Raw genomic sequence first — 19,743 nt, 5'->3', positions numbered from 1 at the left:
TACTCTAACAATTTCTGACAAAATGGCCTCATCTTGCTTTGACGTACCACTAGTATTCATAAAAAATAGTCTTTTAATATCCCTCAGTGTTGTTTTCTCCACTGTCCAGATCTGTCTGGAAGGTACTTCCAGCTGGGAAGGACAGAGGACCTTTGACAATGTTGGTATTGAAAAATACTATTTCTTTGTTCAGTACTCTTTACCTCTGGGCTGGAAGATCAAGGTCAGAGGGGCCATACCCAGCCCCATCTGCCTTACCTTCACCATTTGCACAGAAAAGCAGACATCCCCTGAAATCACACATTGCGTAATATTTGCATTTCAGGTGGAACCTCGAGCTGCCAAAAAGCCCATCAATATGTGGTCGGAGAAAGTGAGACCAACTTCAAGCCTGCAGAATCCATGCTCGTGTCTTTTGTGTTAGGCAAATGTTATAAATCTTGCTGTAGAAATACAGAATATTTCCAATAGTAAACATTTACCCTCTCCACAAGGGTTTAACTAGATGTCATGGTAACTAGACCACACAAGTTGCAAAGGAATAAAAGAGCTCCTTCCCTCTCCCCTGGCTACCCACCGTCAAAAGTACCAGTAGCTTTGACTTCCCAATCCTCTTAGGGACTTCCACAGGAGTTTTAATTGAGTTTGAAGTATATGGTGACTCCAAGACTACCAGAGCAAATCCTTGTGAGGAGTGACATCTATGACAAAAGCATTAAGAGGAGCCTTCTGTGTAGGGACTGTACAGAAACCCAGTAAGGAACCACAAAACCAAGCAATGTGCGTTAAAGCATTTTCATTGTCATTCTAGAGCCATTGGCTGTGGAACAACTTGGATCACCAAATACATCATGTCTTCGTGGAAGAGACAGGGAAATAATATCTTCTTGGAGTGCAAATAAAGAACATGATATTAAAAAATTCCCAAGCATTATTTTTTTTCTGAATCACTGCTATTATTAGGGTTTTTTTCTTTTTATTGTACACTGATTTTCTAAAATGTGGGGGGAAAAAACAAGTAAATATTTAATATAAGTAAATCGTTTAACTGTCAACTGCTTTCCTCTTCTCAAGGTATATTAAGTTTTATGGTTAATATATTTCTGTGCTAAGGGAACCTTTGGCCTTGGAGAAATGTGCCTCTGGGCTCCTCACGCTCCAGAATCTCCTGCCAAGGAATGGTGAGCTGAGGCTTGCTGACACACAAACGCTAGCATGTGCCATCTGCCCATCCCACTCAGTCTGCCTGTCAAACCTGCTGCCTCTGGTTCTCCAGGTTGCCCCATCATCATTATGATATCAAATCTCCAGAGACCAGTTTCTCAGACTACAAAATAATCTTGAAAAACACTCCGTTTTGTTCCACCGGGCACATACTCCTGGGCAGCCTGCGCACTGCAGCCAGGGAAGCCCTCTCGCCTCGCCTCTTGCCTGGCAGCTCTTGTACAGCCCCGCTGTGCCCTGGTCCGCTTGGCAAAGAGTTCTATGGGCTGCACGGGACGGTGTTACCGTCCCTCTCTGCTCTGTCAGTAAAACCCCTGTGCAATGCCTCGCTCTGGTTCTTCTCAGTCCTCTCCAGGCTTCCAGTTCTGCTTTATCACTCAGCAGATAAAGGCACCCTCTGATTTCCCCCAGCTCTCAGCTGGTTTATGCCACCTGGCTCCCACCCTTGTGTAAGGAGCCTCCTGCTTTCAGTTGTGTCCTCCTACTACCTCCCTGCCCACTGCCTCGGTCCCACCAGCCGTACAGCTCCGTGTCAGGACGGGTGGGCTATGGTGAAAGCAGCTAAAAACATGTGTTATTTTCTCTCCTTGTCCTTCCTTCTCTGTGCAACTTGCCATCCACTGAGATTCGGGCCTGCATTTGCAAAATGTTGCATGAAGTTTGGAGATGGAGAAGATGGGAACTGCCTAGCTTGCTGCCCAGAGACTGAGAGCTGTCTGCATATCCAAGCTCATACAAACCTGCCTCCCCATGCAGGCAGCTTGTCTGGCCACTCAGACAAACATTAATAGTGTAAAGCAAAATAGGCACAAAACAGAAGCAATGTTAAGTTACCCTGAGATTCTTGAACTTGAGCCTTTGGCGGGAGCAATCAGGGGCCTTAGGACAACCTTCCTCAAGACCTCCCACGGTTTCCTGCGTGCAAAATCAAGGCGGTATCCCCGGGGTTTGGTGGCTAACCTGCTGGTCCTAGAAGGCCCTAGTGCCAGACACATAAAGGTCTAGATGTGGCATGTCTGACTTACTTAGAAAGTCCATCAGACTAAGTAACAGAAAGAGGCCTGTCCTAGCTTTTGAAATGCATTTTATTTATACATTTGATTATAAATTCAGCCACATCATGCAACGCTTGGCAAAAGCAAAAAAAGAGCCATAAAATCAGCTGCTACACTCTCCTCCCCTCTAAAGGTTTCCATCAAGGATGAGAAAAATGCCAAGTAAAAATGAAGTGGGTGGAGGGAAGGCGCATAATAAATAATGAAAGATGCAATGGATCAGAGTCCTTAGGTAATCAGCATACTTAAGCCATAAAGATATCAAAAAGAAATAAGCTCTGTCCATATCTCAGGACTACATATCTCACAATTACATTGCTATCAAGAAAGAGTGTTCTGCACACATATCTGTGCAGAATTGCTACACTTTCAGTGTATGCCATGGTCCAATATTGTCTCCTAGAGTCAAAAACTAATTAAGTGTTAATATTTTCAGGGTGGTGTTGTGGGTTAGAAGGCTCAGTTAAATAATTGCTGGACTCCAGTGTATTTTCTTACATTGCTTTCATCTAGTCTTTCACCTCTCTTTGCTTCCTCAAGGCTAATGCGTGGAATATTAAAAATAAGACAAGTCTCAAAATCAGAGGACTCTATCTTTGCTAATACTATAGCAGGCAAATGTATGGGGGAAATAAACTGCACCATCAGCTTAGTATCTAACTCAGAAAATCTACCCTCCTAGATACTAATTTTCATCCAAAAGCTTTGTGAGCCTGCAGCAGTATTAAAAAATGTATTTTTCCCAATCTACTTGAAATGAAATCCTTTGCTTTTGCCATATAGCAGCAATTATAAAGTCCTTATCTCCTGAATAGATCTCCTGAATCACATTAATTTTGCTTACAATAGAGTCACTATTCTTCTGCTCTGTTTTGGCAGGTGTTTACATTGGCCACAAATTCGAGTCCGATAAGCCTAGCAGTGAAAAGCTACATGCACTTTTCCCTCCAGATTAGATGCTAGGCAAGTTCCATCCCGAGAATTACTGTCTTTGTTTTGGTCAAGAAGTCCCATTGGTCCTGGGGTTTAGTTATACTAGGTACTTTAATCTTAGTGCGATACTGTATTATCTGTGATCAATGCTTCAAAGGCAGCGTTACAACTGTCTAGTGAGGGCTGCAGAGCTCTTCCTTAAAGCATGAATGGCCTTTACCCAGCCTGCTGCAGACATACTCGCTTCTCGGCTGCTCCCAGCCCTTCTGAAAGCCTCTTGTGAATGTGACTCCATTCATAAGAAATGGATGGTCATCTGCAGTGAAGGTTTCTGGAAGGACCCTTCTCTAAATGGGTCACAGACAATTCTGCCAGGGGCTCAGAGATTCAGGGAGCTTACAGCTGGCATTGGAGGTAAGGTGAAGTCAGTACCTCATTCTCCCTGGAGAAAGAAAGTATCATCATATCTTCTCCAAGACTGTCAGAAATGGTGTTAAAAAAATGAGAATTGCATGCAGGCAAGAGGGTAGCCATATATCCAGAAACGTGCTGGTGAGGGCCGCTGCCTGGGAGTGCAGGAATTGCTCAGCACCCTGCTACCAGCTGCCCTTTCCCTCTGCTGGCGAGGGGGAGAGCTGTGCTCCAGTTCTCCCACGGCAGCCTGTGGCTGGAGGAATGGGAATACACATTTTTAACATGGGTTTCGCTGTGACCCGTGTTATGCTAAACTGATATTTCAGAAGGGGCTACAGAGGTGCTGACATTTCCCAAGTGTAGTCAACGTGGGATGCGCTGTGAGATGGGGGGAGAGGAAGTTACTTAAAATAACGTGCTTGAATAAATCTCTCGCTCTCTGTAGTGATCTGCAGCAGTGCAGTAACTTGCTGTCTGCAGCAGCAGCACTGAACAGCATTGGCTGCTCACGGCTTCTTCACCTGGGGTGAAAGCAGTAACTACCTGGCAGCCAGAGAGATGCCCCGGTAATAAAAGTGCCGAAGGACAGGCTCATTTCTTTTGCCTTATTTGAGTGGCTGAGAGCAGCTGTCCTTCGTGTCTTGCTGGCTTCAAGCAGTAGGGAATATTTGCAAAGTCACCTTGAGCTACTGCTGAGCTCCCAAAATTTGGCCATGCACTTTCTGTTATGCTGACAATTGATGTGTGCAGCAGAGCAAGGGCTGCAGATCCATTACAGCTTGGCAAGTCCATTTAAACCACGAAGGGAGACGTTACTCTATATCTGAGATGGATTTTCCCGAGTTTATTGTTTTTAATCCCTGCAGTTAGGTATATGTTGATTATTACAAGTGACAGAATAGAGTTGTAGCCATGAATCCTAATTTATATAGAAGCACCCAGAACTTAGCCTTTATTTCTTAAAAATGTTTATGCTGGCAACCCTGGTTTGCAGTAGAATATTTTTATCATTTGGAGAAGAAACACCCAGGTTGTGAACCTACGTGTTGGATCTGAACCACAGCTAGGCACAGAGCAGCCCACAGCAACAAAGAGTGAGCCTATCTGCCTGGCAGTGTCTGTGAAATCCCTTTGTGGAGTTGACATGTGCAATAATGGCTACATCTGGAAAGCACAGCACGTGCTTGATCAGAAGAGAACATCTGTACACACAGAGATGTGGCCAGTGAAGCATCTTCATACGCTGCTGACCGTGGTATTTTGCATGGCTCTTTGAGCACTCTGTAGGAGAAGTGTTAAAATGTGGCTTAGGGGCTGACTAAGCTGGTTTCATACAAAGATAATTAATTCTTTGCTACAAAGATCACTTGTGTTAAATGTGATAATCCAAATCTGTGGCACGGTCCTGAACAGCTTTCTACTGCAGCCATCCACAAACAATGCTCTCAATAATCAATTCCTGGTGATGGTATGAAATCAGCCAGCCTTGCTTATCTGTATCTATAGCCATTTATTTCGTTATCCAACCACATAATGACAACACAGTCACCGCAATTAATAGTACACAAGTATCATTAGTACCATGAGATGATATAGTCCACAGTTTGGAAGCCAGCAGCAGCTGGAGATTTTCTTATGTTCGTGTTAATTCTTAGCACTTCTTTTCTAAATTTGCATATGCTACAGAATTGCTTTTAATAGCAGGTATGCAGGGGAGGCAAAGACACTTGGCAGGTCCCCATTATTAGAGGACATTTTTGACAATATTTAACTTTTTCTTTCCATCTCAGTTCTGACTTCTTTTTTTCATCTCTCCCCTACTTCTGGGAATACGTAGACAAAACACTCCGTTCACATCTGCCATTCTGAAGTTCGCTGACCCTTCCCGTGGCTTTTGTGCCGTAGGAATACACAAGCTGGAGAAGCTTCACTTACTGTAATAATAAAGTAATATTTTATTGCTATGCTAATAACATTTGACAAGGTGCTTCCAAGTACAGCTTTGCATTGCCTCAGAAAAAATGTTTCTTCTCCCTCCCCTGTTTTGAGTAACTGTCTGGTTCTGTATAGAACACAGACATTAATATGTCTGTAGAAGAGTGAGCTCACAAGACACATAAATGGCCATGTACAGCGATTTAAAAATATACCTCTAGATTTGAGGCTGGCATTATGTTAAATGAAAGCAACTGTATTGTTAAGCTGCACTCCGTAATTAAAACTCCATTTAATCGCTTACCTGCATCACATGCCTCTTGTGCTCTCCATCCATTATCAGCTACATGAATTATTGGAAAAAGAAAACTTTTTTTCTGGTTTTTCAAATGTGTCTGGTAAAACAAATATGTTTGCATTTAGGGCAAGACTACATTGTCTTCAACCCCCCCACTGAACAGCTGTTCTCAAACACATCCTTTCCAAAGTAAAATTTTACCATTAACCTGTCCCTAAGAAATGCTTGTCAGAAGAGAGTATTGTTCCCCTCCAAAAATTAAAAAGTGGTGAAGAAAGTAGGATTTTATTTTGAATTTATGAATTAAGAAAAACTTGTTTGCAAAATGAACTTTAGTTGCAGCAATTAAAAAATATAAAAAATCTTTCAAATAACTTCTAAATAAGTTTTCTTCAGAAAAGCTTGTAGAAAAGATGCACCACTGTACCCAGCAGAAATCGATTTGAGCATTGGACTAGTGCTATCTGAAGAGAAATACGGTCTACAGATTTAAGATCTCCTGTAGCATTTGGATTTGTCTGGGAATCTTTTCAGGCACTGGGTTTGCTCCAGCTCCTGCTCAGCTGGTGGGAACCCCTCCAGGGTCTTTCCTCGGAGCAGGCTCAGGCTTTTACTGAGCACTGAAGCAAACCCTCAGGCTGAAGATAACTGATTTCTCTGGTGAGTTCCCAGAGATTTCTGCCCACTGCAGATTTTGAGAACTGTGCCCTGAGGCTGCTCTCCTACTGGTCTCACCTCTGGCAAGGAGAGGAGATGCATGCAACAAAATGCTGCTCACATTTTTAGGTGAGGGATTTTCTCTGCAAGACTCACAGCCCCAGGCCAGAGTCCTGAGGAGTAACTACTATTTTTGAACACTTACAGTTTGAAGAGGTACCGGTATCTGAAGCCCCACTGTAAAGAAACAGTGTTGAATGTTAGTGCCTCATAAAACACAAATCGCATCTTGTTAATAACGAAATAAGAGACGTGAATAGATCTGACCCCCTCTTTTGAGATGAAGGACAGCCTTGTAGACTCTGCTTGGCTGAAGCAGAGGAGCACAGGACACACAGTCCTTAAATGAACAACTGTTGGAGAAATTTGCAGGGAACATTTTGTAAGTAAAGAAAAGGATTTACCTGTTCCACTTAATTTGGTTGGTGAGTTCACCTAAGAAAGATGGAGAAGAATGTTTTACAAAGCTGGCAATGCATTCAAGTTTGGTATGTGGTACTGTGCCCCTGGATCTCATGGTCGGGGATAAACTAGGTGGGGATGGGGGTGGGCAAACGAAGAAGACGTTTCTCAAAAGCATGATTGAGCACCTAAAGGCTCGGGAGGTAGGTGGGAGCAGGAAACCACATCAGACAGAGGAGAAGCTGGCCTTACGCTGGTTAGGGGCAGACCTTTTTCTTGTTATCCCCAGAAACAGTCTTTCTGCCCCCTTTGCCCTCCCCTCTCCAACACCGCCAAGATCCCATCCGAATCATCAGCCCCTCAAGGCCATGCACACACCCCATATAAAGGAGCCAGCGTTCGGCAGCCGTCAGCCTGGCTCACTGAACCCCATGGCTTGCTGTTTTCCGCTCGGGGTCAGTGGTGCGTGGCTGGCGGGCCGGGGCAGATCACTCACTGTGCACGCCTTGCAGCAGCGAGTCCTGGTGACTCATGAAGTCCCACATCAGGTGTCGGCAGTGGTTGATCCTGGCCTGATCCATCTGCACTACCACCACATCCATGCTCCTGCTGCTGAAATTCTGACTCGCAATCCTAGGGTGCAGGCAGTCATTTCACCAAGGAAAACCATTTAGCATTAGAAAGTTAACAAACTCCTTCGTTAGGAAGGACTCTACAAAGAGGAGGGTGCTTTGGCAACATGAAGTATCAGGTAAATGGCCATCTGATAAGGTTAAGTGAGTTGCAATTGTTATATATTGTTATTTACTTGGCAATGCCTTTCGCTTACCAAACCTAGATGGCAACTTTCAAATGCTGAAAATGAGAAAGGGGGAGGCGTTTTGCTAATACCCTTGTGCAAATAGTGCTTTGACCTGCTGCAGGCAGGCTCTTACTGTTCTAGCACAACTGCCGTTGTGATAGAAAGAAAATGCCAAACATATTAAATGGTGTCCAGGCTTCTGGAAAATGACTTTGATCCCACAGGCTAGATTTTGACTTGCAGCACAGCTGTGAGTAATGGACTGTGCTGCTGCCAGTATAGCCCCTAGGTACACGGTGATTCAAAGTTATCCTTACAATCCAAGTTCAAACTCAGCTTTAATTTGTACAAGTTACAGAGATGACATCTTAAAATCCAGCTAGATGTTTGAGCTAGCCCTTCATGTGGCTGGGGAGTTTAGTGTTGCAGCAAAATCTCTTGTGGATCTGTAACTTACTGTTGGTGTGGTTTTGCACCATTGAATTACAGCTGACACCCAGGCATCAATTAGGAAGTGATAAGTTATAAATTAAATGTATCACCTGTGAGAGAAGGGATAATAAATCTGTCTAGCTATTAAGCTTGTCCACAAGCAGAAGCAAAAATCAGTGGGAAATGAGCCAGCTACCTCTGCAGCCAAAGGCTGTTCACTGTGACCTACGTGCAGGAGTGTCACCAATACACAGCCAAGAGAGTGTTGCTGTAAACTGAACCCTATGGGCTTCACCTCTGATAAAAACGTTTTTCTGGTAATAAAAGCCAGTGGTTTTCATCAGAATCCAGCAACCGTGTAGCTGCCAAGGAAACTGAAACTTAAAGGGACCACTGGAACGGCAGCCAGATATCTCTCCATCCTCGTTAATTGTGTGGACGTGGTACCCTCTGGCTCGGCTGGAATAGGGAGCAGCTTTGCAGCATAAGGTGCTAGGACAGAGGGGCACAGGCAGTGGGGTTTGATCCCAGTTATCAACACCATATTTTTTCAAAGAAGAAAACAAGTGTTTTCAGGTGGAACATACCTGTCCATGGCCAGTTTAAATTCCTACAAATAGGATTGGCAAAAAAAAAAGGAAAAAAAATTGTTAGTGTGATTACCAGAAAGGGCAGCTGGCTGAGAAATAGGCATATTGATGAAGAAAAGCAGAATACCGCTGCTTACTTTGAAGAAGATGAAAATATCTGTTTGCTCTCTCATCTTCTGCAAAGACTGAAGATGCTGTGCAGCCTCATCTCTCCTCTGTTCCATTTCCTTCTTCACTTTGGTAATGTCTGCCAGTTGTTTTTTCTCATTGGATCGAATGTCAGTCAGGATCTTCTTCTCTTTCTGAATCATCTCTGTCTTCATCTCTTCAAACAGCTTTTGCAGCTGAGAAGTCACTGTTTTCGTATTGGTCTAAATGAACAGATAAGAAAATGGTGCACTGGCTCAGGAACCCAACACTTCAGCTTAGTGCCTCTGTTTATTAATTAGGATTGTATCTATCCTTTGCACTGGCTTTAGAAGGAAGCAGACAATACGCATTCGCTTAGAATATCTGATTAAACAGAGGGTTATGAAAATTATTGTGCTATAGTAACAAAATCAGCTAAAATTCAGCTAGCAATGTGAGAACTGTATCAGTACACACTGAAAAGCCCACTTGTAGACTCAAATTGTTTTTCTTTTATTTAACAGATAGAAAACATTAAAAATATATAATGATATGTACAATCTGTGGTCTGCCAGTGCTGCAACCTGGTCCGTGCAACCACAATAAATGGTGGAGTCTCCCAGCTGGTTCCTCCTGTGGAGCTATGCTGGGAGGCTGTGAGACAGCTTGGTTCTGGCAGTTTCTTACACCAGTGTTTTCCCTGCTTTGGACTATATCTCTTTCTATTCATCTGCTTCTAACAGTATAGTTTCCATCACTTATTTCCTAGAAATTGTGGAGGGAAGATGCTCTGAATTAGCGACAATCTGGATACCAACCTTGAGCTGATTCTCACTTTTCTGAAGCTCTTCTAGGGCGGTCACTAAAGCACTTTTACGTTCCTGCAGCCACCCCACGATGTTCGAGAGTTCACCCTAGCAGAAGGAAAGACAGCATTGAACTTCATAGCAGGGAAGCAGCACGGGTAGCTTTAAACCAGACTGGCAGTTTCTGGAGCTGGTGAAATGGCACGGGCACCTTCCACCTGCCTGCTTTCACCAGTAAGCCCTATAATAAACTGCATTCATTTGCCTCCTCATAAAGATAGTGCATAATGGGAAAACTGATATGATGTCGAAATCTTTCAAATCAATGTTTAATTTTTATATATGTGTAACTTTGTATGTGGTAGGTTAATAAACAACTTTCCCTTTGAATAAGTAAATTTCACTTTAAATTAATAAATCTCACTTTATCTGTTAAAGCTCTGTTCCTGCCAGAATCTTCACATGTGCCTAATGTGATCCAAATCCTTAGTTTTCACATCTGTCAGCAGCTGTGGGATCTGAGGATAAGGTAATAAGCAACCATCTTTTCTGAAGATCAGCAAAACAGCGGTACTTACTCACCCAGCTGTTCATTTTAATGGATACCACGATCATCGAGTGCTGTTATACTGCACAATAACACATTTCAGAGGGGACGTTAAACCTTGTTCTTCAGGGATTAGAATAGACAGCATCTGAATGGTTCTGGTTGCTCCTAGCAGCCTCCAGCAGTGTTTTCACACCTTGAGCACCCATGAATGGCCGCAGCAGACACAGCTGCCAGATTCCCGTTTCTTTACCAGCTCCAGGGATGAAGGAAATGGCTACTTACCCTACACAGCCCACTTCTGTTTGGCAGCCCTGAATTTTTTATATGTAACTTGGGGGAGAAAGTTACTTTGCGATACATATAACTGCAAAGGATGCTTCCTGCTAATACCCGAGGAGGCTGTGACCTGTCCTGAGGTCCAGAGTGAGCCAGACATTTCCTGCCTACGCACTGGGTTGCTGCAGGGTGTTTTGCTTGGGCTCTAAATTGAGCCCAGAAATTTCAAACGCAAGGCAGTGAGTGAGCATAGCAAATGCATTTTATCCCCTCAGTCTCAGCTGATTTTGGAGCATTTTGAGGACAGCGGCTGGCCTCAAAGGCAGGGACATCGAGGCCCCATGTCTCTGCCCGCTGGGACGCTGGCTCCACAAAACTTAGGGCAGAAGGAGGAGGGAGCCAGAGGGAAGGGCCTCGAGCGGGAAAACCTGTTTCCCAACCCAAAGTTCAGCAGTGGTGAGGTCTCCGAGGCTCTGTGGAAGAAGAGACTCCTTAATCCCTGCAGGAATACTTCTTAATCCCAGCCAGGAACACCCTGGTGAGTGGCAGTTTGCAGTTGCCTGGGGCCGCACACGATGGGCGTGCACTTCAGCGTTGTGGGACAGCAGAGCCCTGCGCCTGCCTCTCGCTCGCTCTTCCGCACGCGCGCCCACGTCAGCACACACTGCAGGATTTACCCACCCTTGTCCCGGTCAGCCCCAAACACCTTTCTCTGCTCCTCTCCCTCTGCTTAGCCTGCCAGGCGGCTCTGGCAACACAATGGAGGAAATGAAAAGTAAATTCCAGTCCCCGCTGGGGCAGATATGAAATGCCCTGAGCTGCTGCCTGCCTGCCCTCGCCACCCCCCCCCCCCCGCCCCACCCTGTCCCCTTTCCTCAGTGAAAGCCTTACTGCCCCTCCTGCGGCTTCCCCCCTTCCCCCAGGTCAGGAGTTTGGAGCAAACCCTGCAGGGGCCGTGGGGAGAGGAGAGCCCCTTACCAGCTGTTTGTCATGTGCCTCCTTCAGGGTGATGATGCTGTGGCCCTTGTGGCACCCCGCAATAGAGCAGAGCATGCAGATGTACTGCCCCTCGTCCTGGCAGTAGCACTCCAGCAGCCTGCCGTGCTCCAGGCACCTCCTCTCCTCTGCCACGCTGCCTGCGCCCACCTCCACCAGGATGTGGTCCCGCTGGGAAGCCTTGGAGTTGTGTTTGTTCAGATGGGCCTGGCACAAAGACGCATCGCAGATCAGGCAGGTTTTCACCGCTGGCTGGGACCAATCCAGGCAGAAGTCACAGGGAACTAACTCCTTCTTCTCCTCTGCAGAGCCCTTGCCCTGTTGTCCTTTGGAAGTGGTGGCCAGAAATGCCTCCACAATGCTGCACAGCTGGAAATTCTTCTGTAGCTCCAGGATGGGCCCCAGCTGGAGTTTGCACATGGGGCAGGAATAAGGGGCCTTGGATTGCTGCTGGGCACCGAGCGCCTTCTGGACACACTGCTTGCAGAAGCTGTGACCGCAGCTCAGTGACACTGGGTTCCTGTACAGACACAGGCAGATGGGACAGCTCAGTTCATCCTCCAGGCTGGCACCCCCTCCAAATTCTTCCCTAGCTTTTGCCATGGCTGCAGAAATGGCGTCTTAGCCAGTCTGCGAGAAATGAAACTAAAAGGACGTCCTTGGCATTGTGCCCCGGTTGGAGACGCAGCCCAGAGGCTGCAAGGCCTCCCCCTCCACCCTGTGACAGGCCAGCAGAGACAACGCTCCCCGTCCCAGGCTCCACCCACAAGCAGCTCTTGTGGGTGCCATGGCAGCCACTTTTAGACATTTGCCCTCAGTTGCTGCATGGTCTCAGGCAGCATCACTCCATGTGTGAGCCCCCAGCAGGCTGGTGGGAGCAGTGGGTGCTGGGGAGACACTCACATGCAGGGCACGAGATGTACAATTCTCCTACAGCCCTCTGCTCTCCCACAAAAATCCTCCATCCCATGCCAGGGGCAGCGAATTAGAGATAAACCCTGGATGCGAAGAGTATGAGCCTGGCCCAGGCAAGCCAGGAATTCTCTCTGCTTTGTCTGGTTCTTCTCCACAACAGTTACAGATGCTCCCCTAAAGGTAAAATAGGGAGAACCCAGGGAAAACTTTTACTGGGACTTGTTGAGGCTGGTCTCGTACCTGCAGCCAGCTGACAGGGAAATGGGGCTGGTAAAGGCTCCCGGAAAGGCACTCTAGGATAGGAATAACCCTGTACCGTGTCATGAGCCTTGCTTACCTCACTTTGTGCCCATACCACCTGAGACCAGGCAGAGCAGCAGCCACTGCAGCAGCCACTGCAGGAGACCCAACTCTACCCGCATGGTTTTCCATATCATTTTGGTGTATAAAATGCAAAAGACAAAACACAGCCACTTTCTTCTAAGACTGAACAAGGCTTTCTTTTAGCATATGCAAAACTGTAGTTTCCCTCAAGGTCCTTCGCTGTCCCTGCTGGTGGAGAGCTCCTGCCTGGACGTCTTCATGCAAATACTGTGGCTCTGTCTGAAGGCAGCAGCACCACAGGCAGCAAGCAGGAATATCATCTCTTCCTCTGTGTTTGAACAATCATAAGAACGAACTAATCCAGGCCCCATATGTCACGGACTAAAGGCACATGAGTTTTCCTCTTTATTACTCTCTTTGCTGTGAGATTTTTGCATAGGTGAGGAGAAAATTAAAACTGAGGCAACAAGTAGGTAAGTGATCTATCAGAGAGCTCACAGGGGAGGACAGCAGCAGAGAGCAAGGGAAACCAGGTGTCTTACCGCCTAGTCTCTACTCGCCTCCCAGGCCAGCTTTGCTTCCGCAATGGAGGGCTTAGGTTGTGCAGGACAGGCGGAGGAGGGCAGAGGTAAAAGCTGATGCATTAGAGAAAAGATCAGCATTGCTGCTGCTTAATTCTATAGCAGTTAATGTTGTGCCGTCACCTTTTTTATAAACGCAATAGCCATTGAGTTTTGCAAACTAAATTACTTTAATAACATGCAGCCAATACAGCATTTGATACAGCCGAGCAAAAAAGCACAACTTAACGGTATTTCCATCATGATTAACAGAACAAATAAGATAGGAGCTCTTGCAGTAAGCAGCAGCGTGCTCTGATATACGCCACAGAAGCCTTGTCATCACACAGATGAGCCGTCACAGCAGCCCAAAATCCAATTTCTAATATGCTTAGCACAGCCTCCGCGCAGCAACAGTCCCAATACCTAAACCTGGAAATACAAAACAGCACCTTGTCCCCACATCACTACAGGAGCTTCAAAGAGCCATGAGACAAGCTGAAGGTAGCATGGACGGGATAGTTCGAAGGGATGCTTACTCTCTCTATAAGCCTGAGGCTCTCAGCAGGATCTCCATCGTTGACAGACGCATTATAAAATGACAGTGTATTTCTTCTGCAGTCTAGCTCTACCCTGACCACTTTGAGGGCTGTACAAAAGTCCTTTTCTGTGATCATTGTTTGACCTAGGAACACACGGAGGTAATCATGAGACATTTGTAGGTAGCACTCAAAGTTGGGGTGAACGATTCCAAGCTTCCAGCACCTCGCACAGCTGGTGTCTACCTCCCAGAAGTGACAGCCCTCTGAGAAGCTCTGGTCGCTCTCCATGTGTGGGATGGCACTGAGTGTTTTTGATACCCCAAACTTTAAAGTATTGGATGAGGATGCAAAGATTGTGTTGTTGCTATAAGCAAATCCACCTCCTCGATACATTGAAGAAGTCAGATGTTCATGAACTATACAAAGAAAAAAAACTCCACATTATGATTAACAGGTAATTGTGCAGATTTGCATACATCCCCATTGCTGAAAGCTGGATTTCCCAATCCAAGACATCCAAGACAATCCAAGTCATCCTATCCAAGTCATCCAATTCAAGTCCAACCCACCCAAGTCTTTAAAAGCATATGTTAACCGAAACACCTTCCGCACCTCTCTTAGCTGCTTCTATGTAATTCTAAAGGGGGTTGATACCATATTTCAAGAAATGCTGCTCTTTCACAATTTTAAAGTGTCTTTTTGCTTTTTGTTTCCAACTACAGAAACTCTTAGATTTTAGTTTTCCATCATTGTCCTGCAGACCTTCATTAGGCATTTTTAAAAACTCCCCAGATTAACTTCCCTGTACAAGAAATGCGTGAACAGTAGCACAGCCATTTTATAAAAGCTTATTTGCTTAGGATCATATGAAGTTATTTTCTAGAACTCTCAAAACTTCCTAGCATGACGAATCACAAGAAGTTAATTCTATACTCAGGAATTTGCAGAATGTTTTTATTCAAACATTCTCTTGCAGGTAATGCATTTCAATGTTGTGGCATTTTCTGCTCTGAAGTTACTCCTTCAGGAAACTGAAACATTGGCAGTGACTTGCGCAACTAACCAAAATTGCTCAGATGGCATAGATAATTAGGAGAACCTGGATCTGATGCGTTCTAGCCACAATAGCTCTGGACTATGCTTACAGGGATGGTAGAGACTGAGCTCAGGAGTGGCCGCGAGCATGGTGTGCTTCTTAGTGTACCTGAGGCTGTGTGGATGGTGGCCAATTAGGTGTGCACGGCACACACTGTCGCATGTGCTCTGGACAGGGCCTTCCCACCCCAGCTGTCTCTGGGGGTCTTGACCCCCAGACCCCTAGTCTTGACCCTAGGCTCACTGTCAGCAAGGGCTCAAGTACCATCAAGAAAGCAGTAACAAGGGAGCCCTAATTTTTTCAACTCAGTTGGACAAGCATCCCACCATGCACAGCACCGGGGATGTAGGTTGATCTTACAAAACAATACAAAAGAATAGAATTATTTACATAAAAAGAGTAGATTATTTACGTCGCAAGACAAACTCCACCTGCCGCTGCTGTGATGAGTTCTCAACTTACTCCGTGCTTTGAATCAAAGTGATGCTACAGACAGAAGAGGTGTTGCTATTCTCTTCTCTTAATCCTCCCAGAAAACTCCTAGGACATGCACACCTCTTTACCCAGAGCCCATTTTAACAGGGTGTGTTCAAGGCATGTCCCAAAGTGCTGAAGCTCAGGACAAGCACCCTTTTATGTACACATATGTGAAAATAATCAAATACAATGTTACTAATCAGTTCTTCTAGAGGTACTTGGTGTACTTGGTGTCTTATTACAGTCCTTTCTTAAATATGTTTTGTTAGCTTCTCCATCTTGCTTGTCAGGTAGTGAAATGGTCACTTACCAGGTGGTGCTTTAAATAAGGACTGCATGTCTGAGAGGAATTGCCGGAAAAGCCTTAGAGTAGTGTCTGTTGTTAATTCATCCACAATAATGGGTGGTGTTGGCAGTTCTACAACAGCTTTCATAGGAACTGGCTTGCGTTTCCTAAAACATGCAGAAAGACATCAGAAGAGCAGCAAGTCATCAGAAAACCATCACCAAGCCCATCCCTGAGCCAACAACTGCATCCCTGACTCCACACCCAGCCTCGATGGGAGATAGAGAAAGCAGCTTCTGTCCTCCCCTCCCTCTGCAGCTTTACCGGGGACTCCTCTGACAGGTCTTTCCCCAGAACCCCCAATCTCTTCAACATCGTTAGGATGAAGTTCACTCCATGGACAATATCTGTCCCCAGAGGACCTTGTCTCAGCCACCTCAGCACCAGCTTTTGCCAGGACAGACCCTAGCATCACGTTTGTGGTTACAGTCCTGAAGTCCCCGCAGCAGGAGCTAACGAGGTGTCAGGGGCAGCCGCTGGGATGCTGGGACAGCAAACCAGAAGTGCTGCGTTATCACAGCCAAGAGGCAACTGCTGCACCTGAAATGCAGGGCTAGGGAAAGGCCGGGCTGGGGGAGCCTATGTGCACACAGCAGTGGGCTGTGGTGGAGGAACAGCGCTGGGCAGGCACTAGGAGAACGACTCAGGAGAAAAGCCATGAACTTCGTAGGCTTGTGACTTCACTGCGTGTTTCGGCTCCTGCCACATTTGCTTCTTACAAGCAGAAGGCAGTGCAAACTGGAGGACAACTCAGGATATCCAAGCTCATCTGTCCTTTGCACGCCCACCCAGGGACCTAAATATTCAGGAATTGCCCTCAGAATGGGTCTCGAGAACAGGTGCAGAGGGTACAGAAAAATAAGCCATGTTGTATATGACCTCTGTTAATATTTTTGGGCTTCTCCAGGTCTCTGACAAAGCCAGGCTTAGAGCATGCAGTCAGTGTGCCCAAGGGGCAGCCAGGGTGAGCCCAGGGAGCTGTAGGCCTGCAGTGCATGCAGGCTGGGCTAACAGACCCGCACTGCTGGACTGTCACCTGAAGCAACATGTAATGCAATAGTAGACCACCTCGGGAAGAGCTTACCTGGCTTGAATCGCTGCAAAAGCCTGTAAAAGACATTTTGAAAGTAGAATTAGCATAGCGCAGGCAAAGGCCAGCCCAAGAGCCGAGTATCTCTGGGAAGGGAGATACTGTTAGGTACCTTGGTGAAAAGAAGTAGGTCTTTCTGATCTCTCAGAGCCTCCAGCTCCTGTACATCATGGCTGGCTGCATCCTTCCCCTCTTTGTGTTTTTCTATCTGTGTCTGAATCTGAAAAAGCTGTTGCTCCTCATTGTGACTGAGAGCTTTCAGGACCTCTCCTTTTTTGTTATCCAGCTGCAGACACATCTCTTCGAAGAGGCTCTCCAGCCGATTCCTACACAGGCTCTCTTTAGTCTATTAAGAAAACACTTTCAAAGCTGTTAGGGACTGAATCTTACATTTTCCACACTAATTTTCACTCAGAAAAGAGCCTGGTCTTAGTGCCTCTCCATATGACAACAAACCAAGATGTCCCACTGACAGCAGAAAGGCCAAGTGACATAAGCGGCCTTCCCCAGCATCTGGCACCTGACCAGAAAAAGATGAAAAAGTAGTGCTTCTTGCACAATGCTTGCTGAAGACTTTCCACTATGCATACATTTCCTTATTCTGTACTGGTATTTTTCTACAGATACATTGCCTTTGGTCCTTTTAAGGCTGGGTGAGGAAAAACAGTTTCTCTGCTTCCTGCCTCCACCAAGCTTCTCTCACTGTTTGAAAGCAGCTACGCTGCCAGACAGGACACTGCCAACAGGTACAGTTTTGTCTTCAGACTAGAAGGGAACATTTCCTTTGCCCTGTGCCAGGACTTCTTTTGGCAAGTGCCAATTCTGCCTAAGCAGTATGAACTAGGATTTGGAGACCTGTGTTAAATTCCCTGCTCTTTCAGAGCTTTTAGATAGGTATTTGCATGCTGGGAGCAAAAACCAGACACTTTAGGGCAATCTTTTAACCTCATTCCTACCAACTTCTTAGAACCACAGGCTAACCTAAAGGGATTTCTTGTTGTAAAGAGGAATAAAATCACTATAACATGGTCTGTATCTTTTCCATAAATATTTTAGAGTCTGAAAATTGAATAAGGTTGGGGGGGAAAAAGCCAACCACCACCCACAAATCAGGAGGCATGGACTTAACAGCAACTTTGAAGCTCGAAGGTCCTTTGGAAACTAAGAATGTACTTTGAAGAGTAGTAAGTTGTTCATCATCCTCTTTCAAAGAAGAAACCTAGAAAATATCTGAGAAACCACCCAGGAACTAAAAAAGATTCAGAATCCATGATCTGGGAAGGGCAAAGGAAAACCTTATCTTATCAGCTACCAGCATGCAACCATCCCCGGAGTCATATGGGACCTTGGAACAAACCTTTACTTCCTCCTTTTGTTTCAGCAGGTTTTCTATGCTTTGATACAGCGCAGCTTCGTGTGCTTTCACTGCTTTCAGAGTTTCAGGAAAAACACCCTATAAAAATAACCAGAGGGAAACGTCAGGATAGGAGTAACATACGTGCACGAGATCAGCAATTTTATGGAAATGGGTTAAGCTAGACCTACAAAAAAATTGTTCACTGCATGCTCTCAGGACAAATCAATACATAAAGGTTTACTGGAAGATTTTATCCCTGAACAAATACCACAATTACGAGCACGGGAAAGACATTTTGAAACTGAAAACTGTTCATGTGCAATAGCCACACATAAAGGTACTTTCAGTGCTGACAGCTTCCTTTCTGTTACTCTGTCATTAATTTTCTTTGCATAAATGCAACTCGGGCTGATCTTCCAGCTTGAACATGCACCTAGGACTAAAAGCATAGCCACAAGCACTTGGTCCCACCCATTTGGCTCCTCAGGATGGGAAGAAAGTGTTTATAACACCTTGTTTTATATGCCCAGGGGCAAGCCCAGAGGGAATCTGGGGCAAAACTAGGACTAAAAGCCCAATATCCCAAGATGGAGATTTAGCCCCATCCTGAATCTGCAGATCTGAAACTTGGGAGATGTTTCATCCCTATGTTGTGGGCAGCTCTCCGTGCCACAGACCCCCATGGTTTTCCTAGTGCAATCCATGCCCGGGCTGCTGTCCTGGCAGCCTCTTACCTGCGCTTGGCCAAACGCCTCCTCCAAAGTGGTGATCTTGTGGTTCTTGTGGGAGCTGGTGACACAGCACAGCACGCAGATGCAGACCGAGTCCGTCTTGCAGTAGCACTCCAGCAGTTTGCCGTGCTGGGGGCATCTCCTCTCAGCCAAAAGCTGAGCATCACAGGGCTCCACCAGGACATGATCTTTCAGGGGGCTCTTCGTGCTGTGCTTGCTCAGGTGGGCTTGGCACAGGGAGGCCTCGCAGCCCAGGCAGGTCTTTGTGGCTGGCTGGGGCTCCTGAAGGCAGAAATCACACAGGATCACCTCATCTTGCTGGCCCGAATTTTCCCCCTTCTCTTCGCATTGCACTTCACGCTTTTCCTCCTCTTGATGAGTGGGAGCATCCAAAAACTTCTGCACTATGCTGCGGAGCTGGATGTTGGGCTGCAGCTCCATAGTGGGGTCTGCCTGGGCGTAGCACACTGGGCACCTGGAAGGGCCCTGCCGGCAATGCTGGTGGCTATGCACCTCCTGGATGCACTCCTTGCAGAAGCTGTGACCACAACTCAGGGACACGGGGTTGCTGTAAATGCCCAGGCAGATGGGACAGGTCAGGTCCTCCTCCAGCCTGGCCACAGCACCTGGCTCGGCCATGGCACCTGAGCTGCCATGCAGGGCTGAGTGCCAGAGGGAGGGCAGTGGTGGGAAGAGAAACAGAAAGTGGTGGTGGCGAGGCGCCTCTCACTCGCTCTGCAGGCAGG

The 19,743-nt window shown here is 46.3% G+C and overlaps 2 protein-coding genes across 5 annotated transcripts; both read right to left on the bottom strand.

The window, feature by feature from the left end:
- Nucleotides 1–5,116: 5,116 nt before the first annotated feature.
- On the bottom strand, nt 5,117–12,205 carry LOC143166129 (E3 ubiquitin/ISG15 ligase TRIM25-like). Of its 2 annotated transcripts, none has more exons than XM_076350230.1 (9): nt 11,542–12,205; nt 9,750–9,845; nt 8,940–9,173; nt 8,800–8,822; nt 7,475–7,611; nt 6,981–7,011; nt 6,722–6,753; nt 5,866–5,904; nt 5,117–5,560 (listed from the first exon to the last, which is right to left on the bottom strand). In XM_076350230.1, exons 1-9 carry the CDS (start codon nt 12,160–12,162, stop codon nt 5,478–5,480), a joined length of 1,296 nt encoding a protein of 431 aa, XP_076206345.1. In that variant the 5' UTR covers nt 12,163–12,205; the 3' UTR covers nt 5,117–5,477. The 2 variants fall into 2 exon arrangements, with proteins under 2 accessions (XP_076206345.1, XP_076206346.1); XM_076350231.1 differs by having other exon boundaries at nt 5,511–5,560; nt 5,866–5,956.
- A 1,320-nt stretch (nt 12,206–13,525) lies between these two features.
- On the bottom strand, nt 13,526–19,743 carry LOC143166126 (E3 ubiquitin/ISG15 ligase TRIM25-like). Of its 3 annotated transcripts, none has more exons than XM_076350225.1 (6): nt 19,001–19,743; nt 18,267–18,362; nt 17,022–17,255; nt 16,904–16,926; nt 15,784–15,926; nt 13,526–14,316 (listed from the first exon to the last, which is right to left on the bottom strand). In XM_076350225.1, exons 1-6 carry the CDS (start codon nt 19,634–19,636, stop codon nt 13,826–13,828), a joined length of 1,623 nt encoding a protein of 540 aa, XP_076206340.1. In that variant the 5' UTR covers nt 19,637–19,743; the 3' UTR covers nt 13,526–13,825. The 3 variants fall into 3 exon arrangements, with proteins under 3 accessions (XP_076206340.1, XP_076206342.1, XP_076206341.1); XM_076350227.1 differs by having other exon boundaries at nt 13,526–14,043; XM_076350226.1 differs by lacking the exon at nt 17,022–17,255.

The sequence above is a fragment of the Aptenodytes patagonicus genome, chromosome 12, assembly GCF_965638725.1.
Source record: "Aptenodytes patagonicus chromosome 12, bAptPat1.pri.cur, whole genome shotgun sequence".
NCBI classification, from domain to species: Eukaryota; Metazoa; Chordata; class Aves; order Sphenisciformes; family Spheniscidae; genus Aptenodytes; species Aptenodytes patagonicus.
Note: the sequence above shows the minus strand (reverse complement) of the source record. Positions and strands in the feature narration are given on the sequence as shown.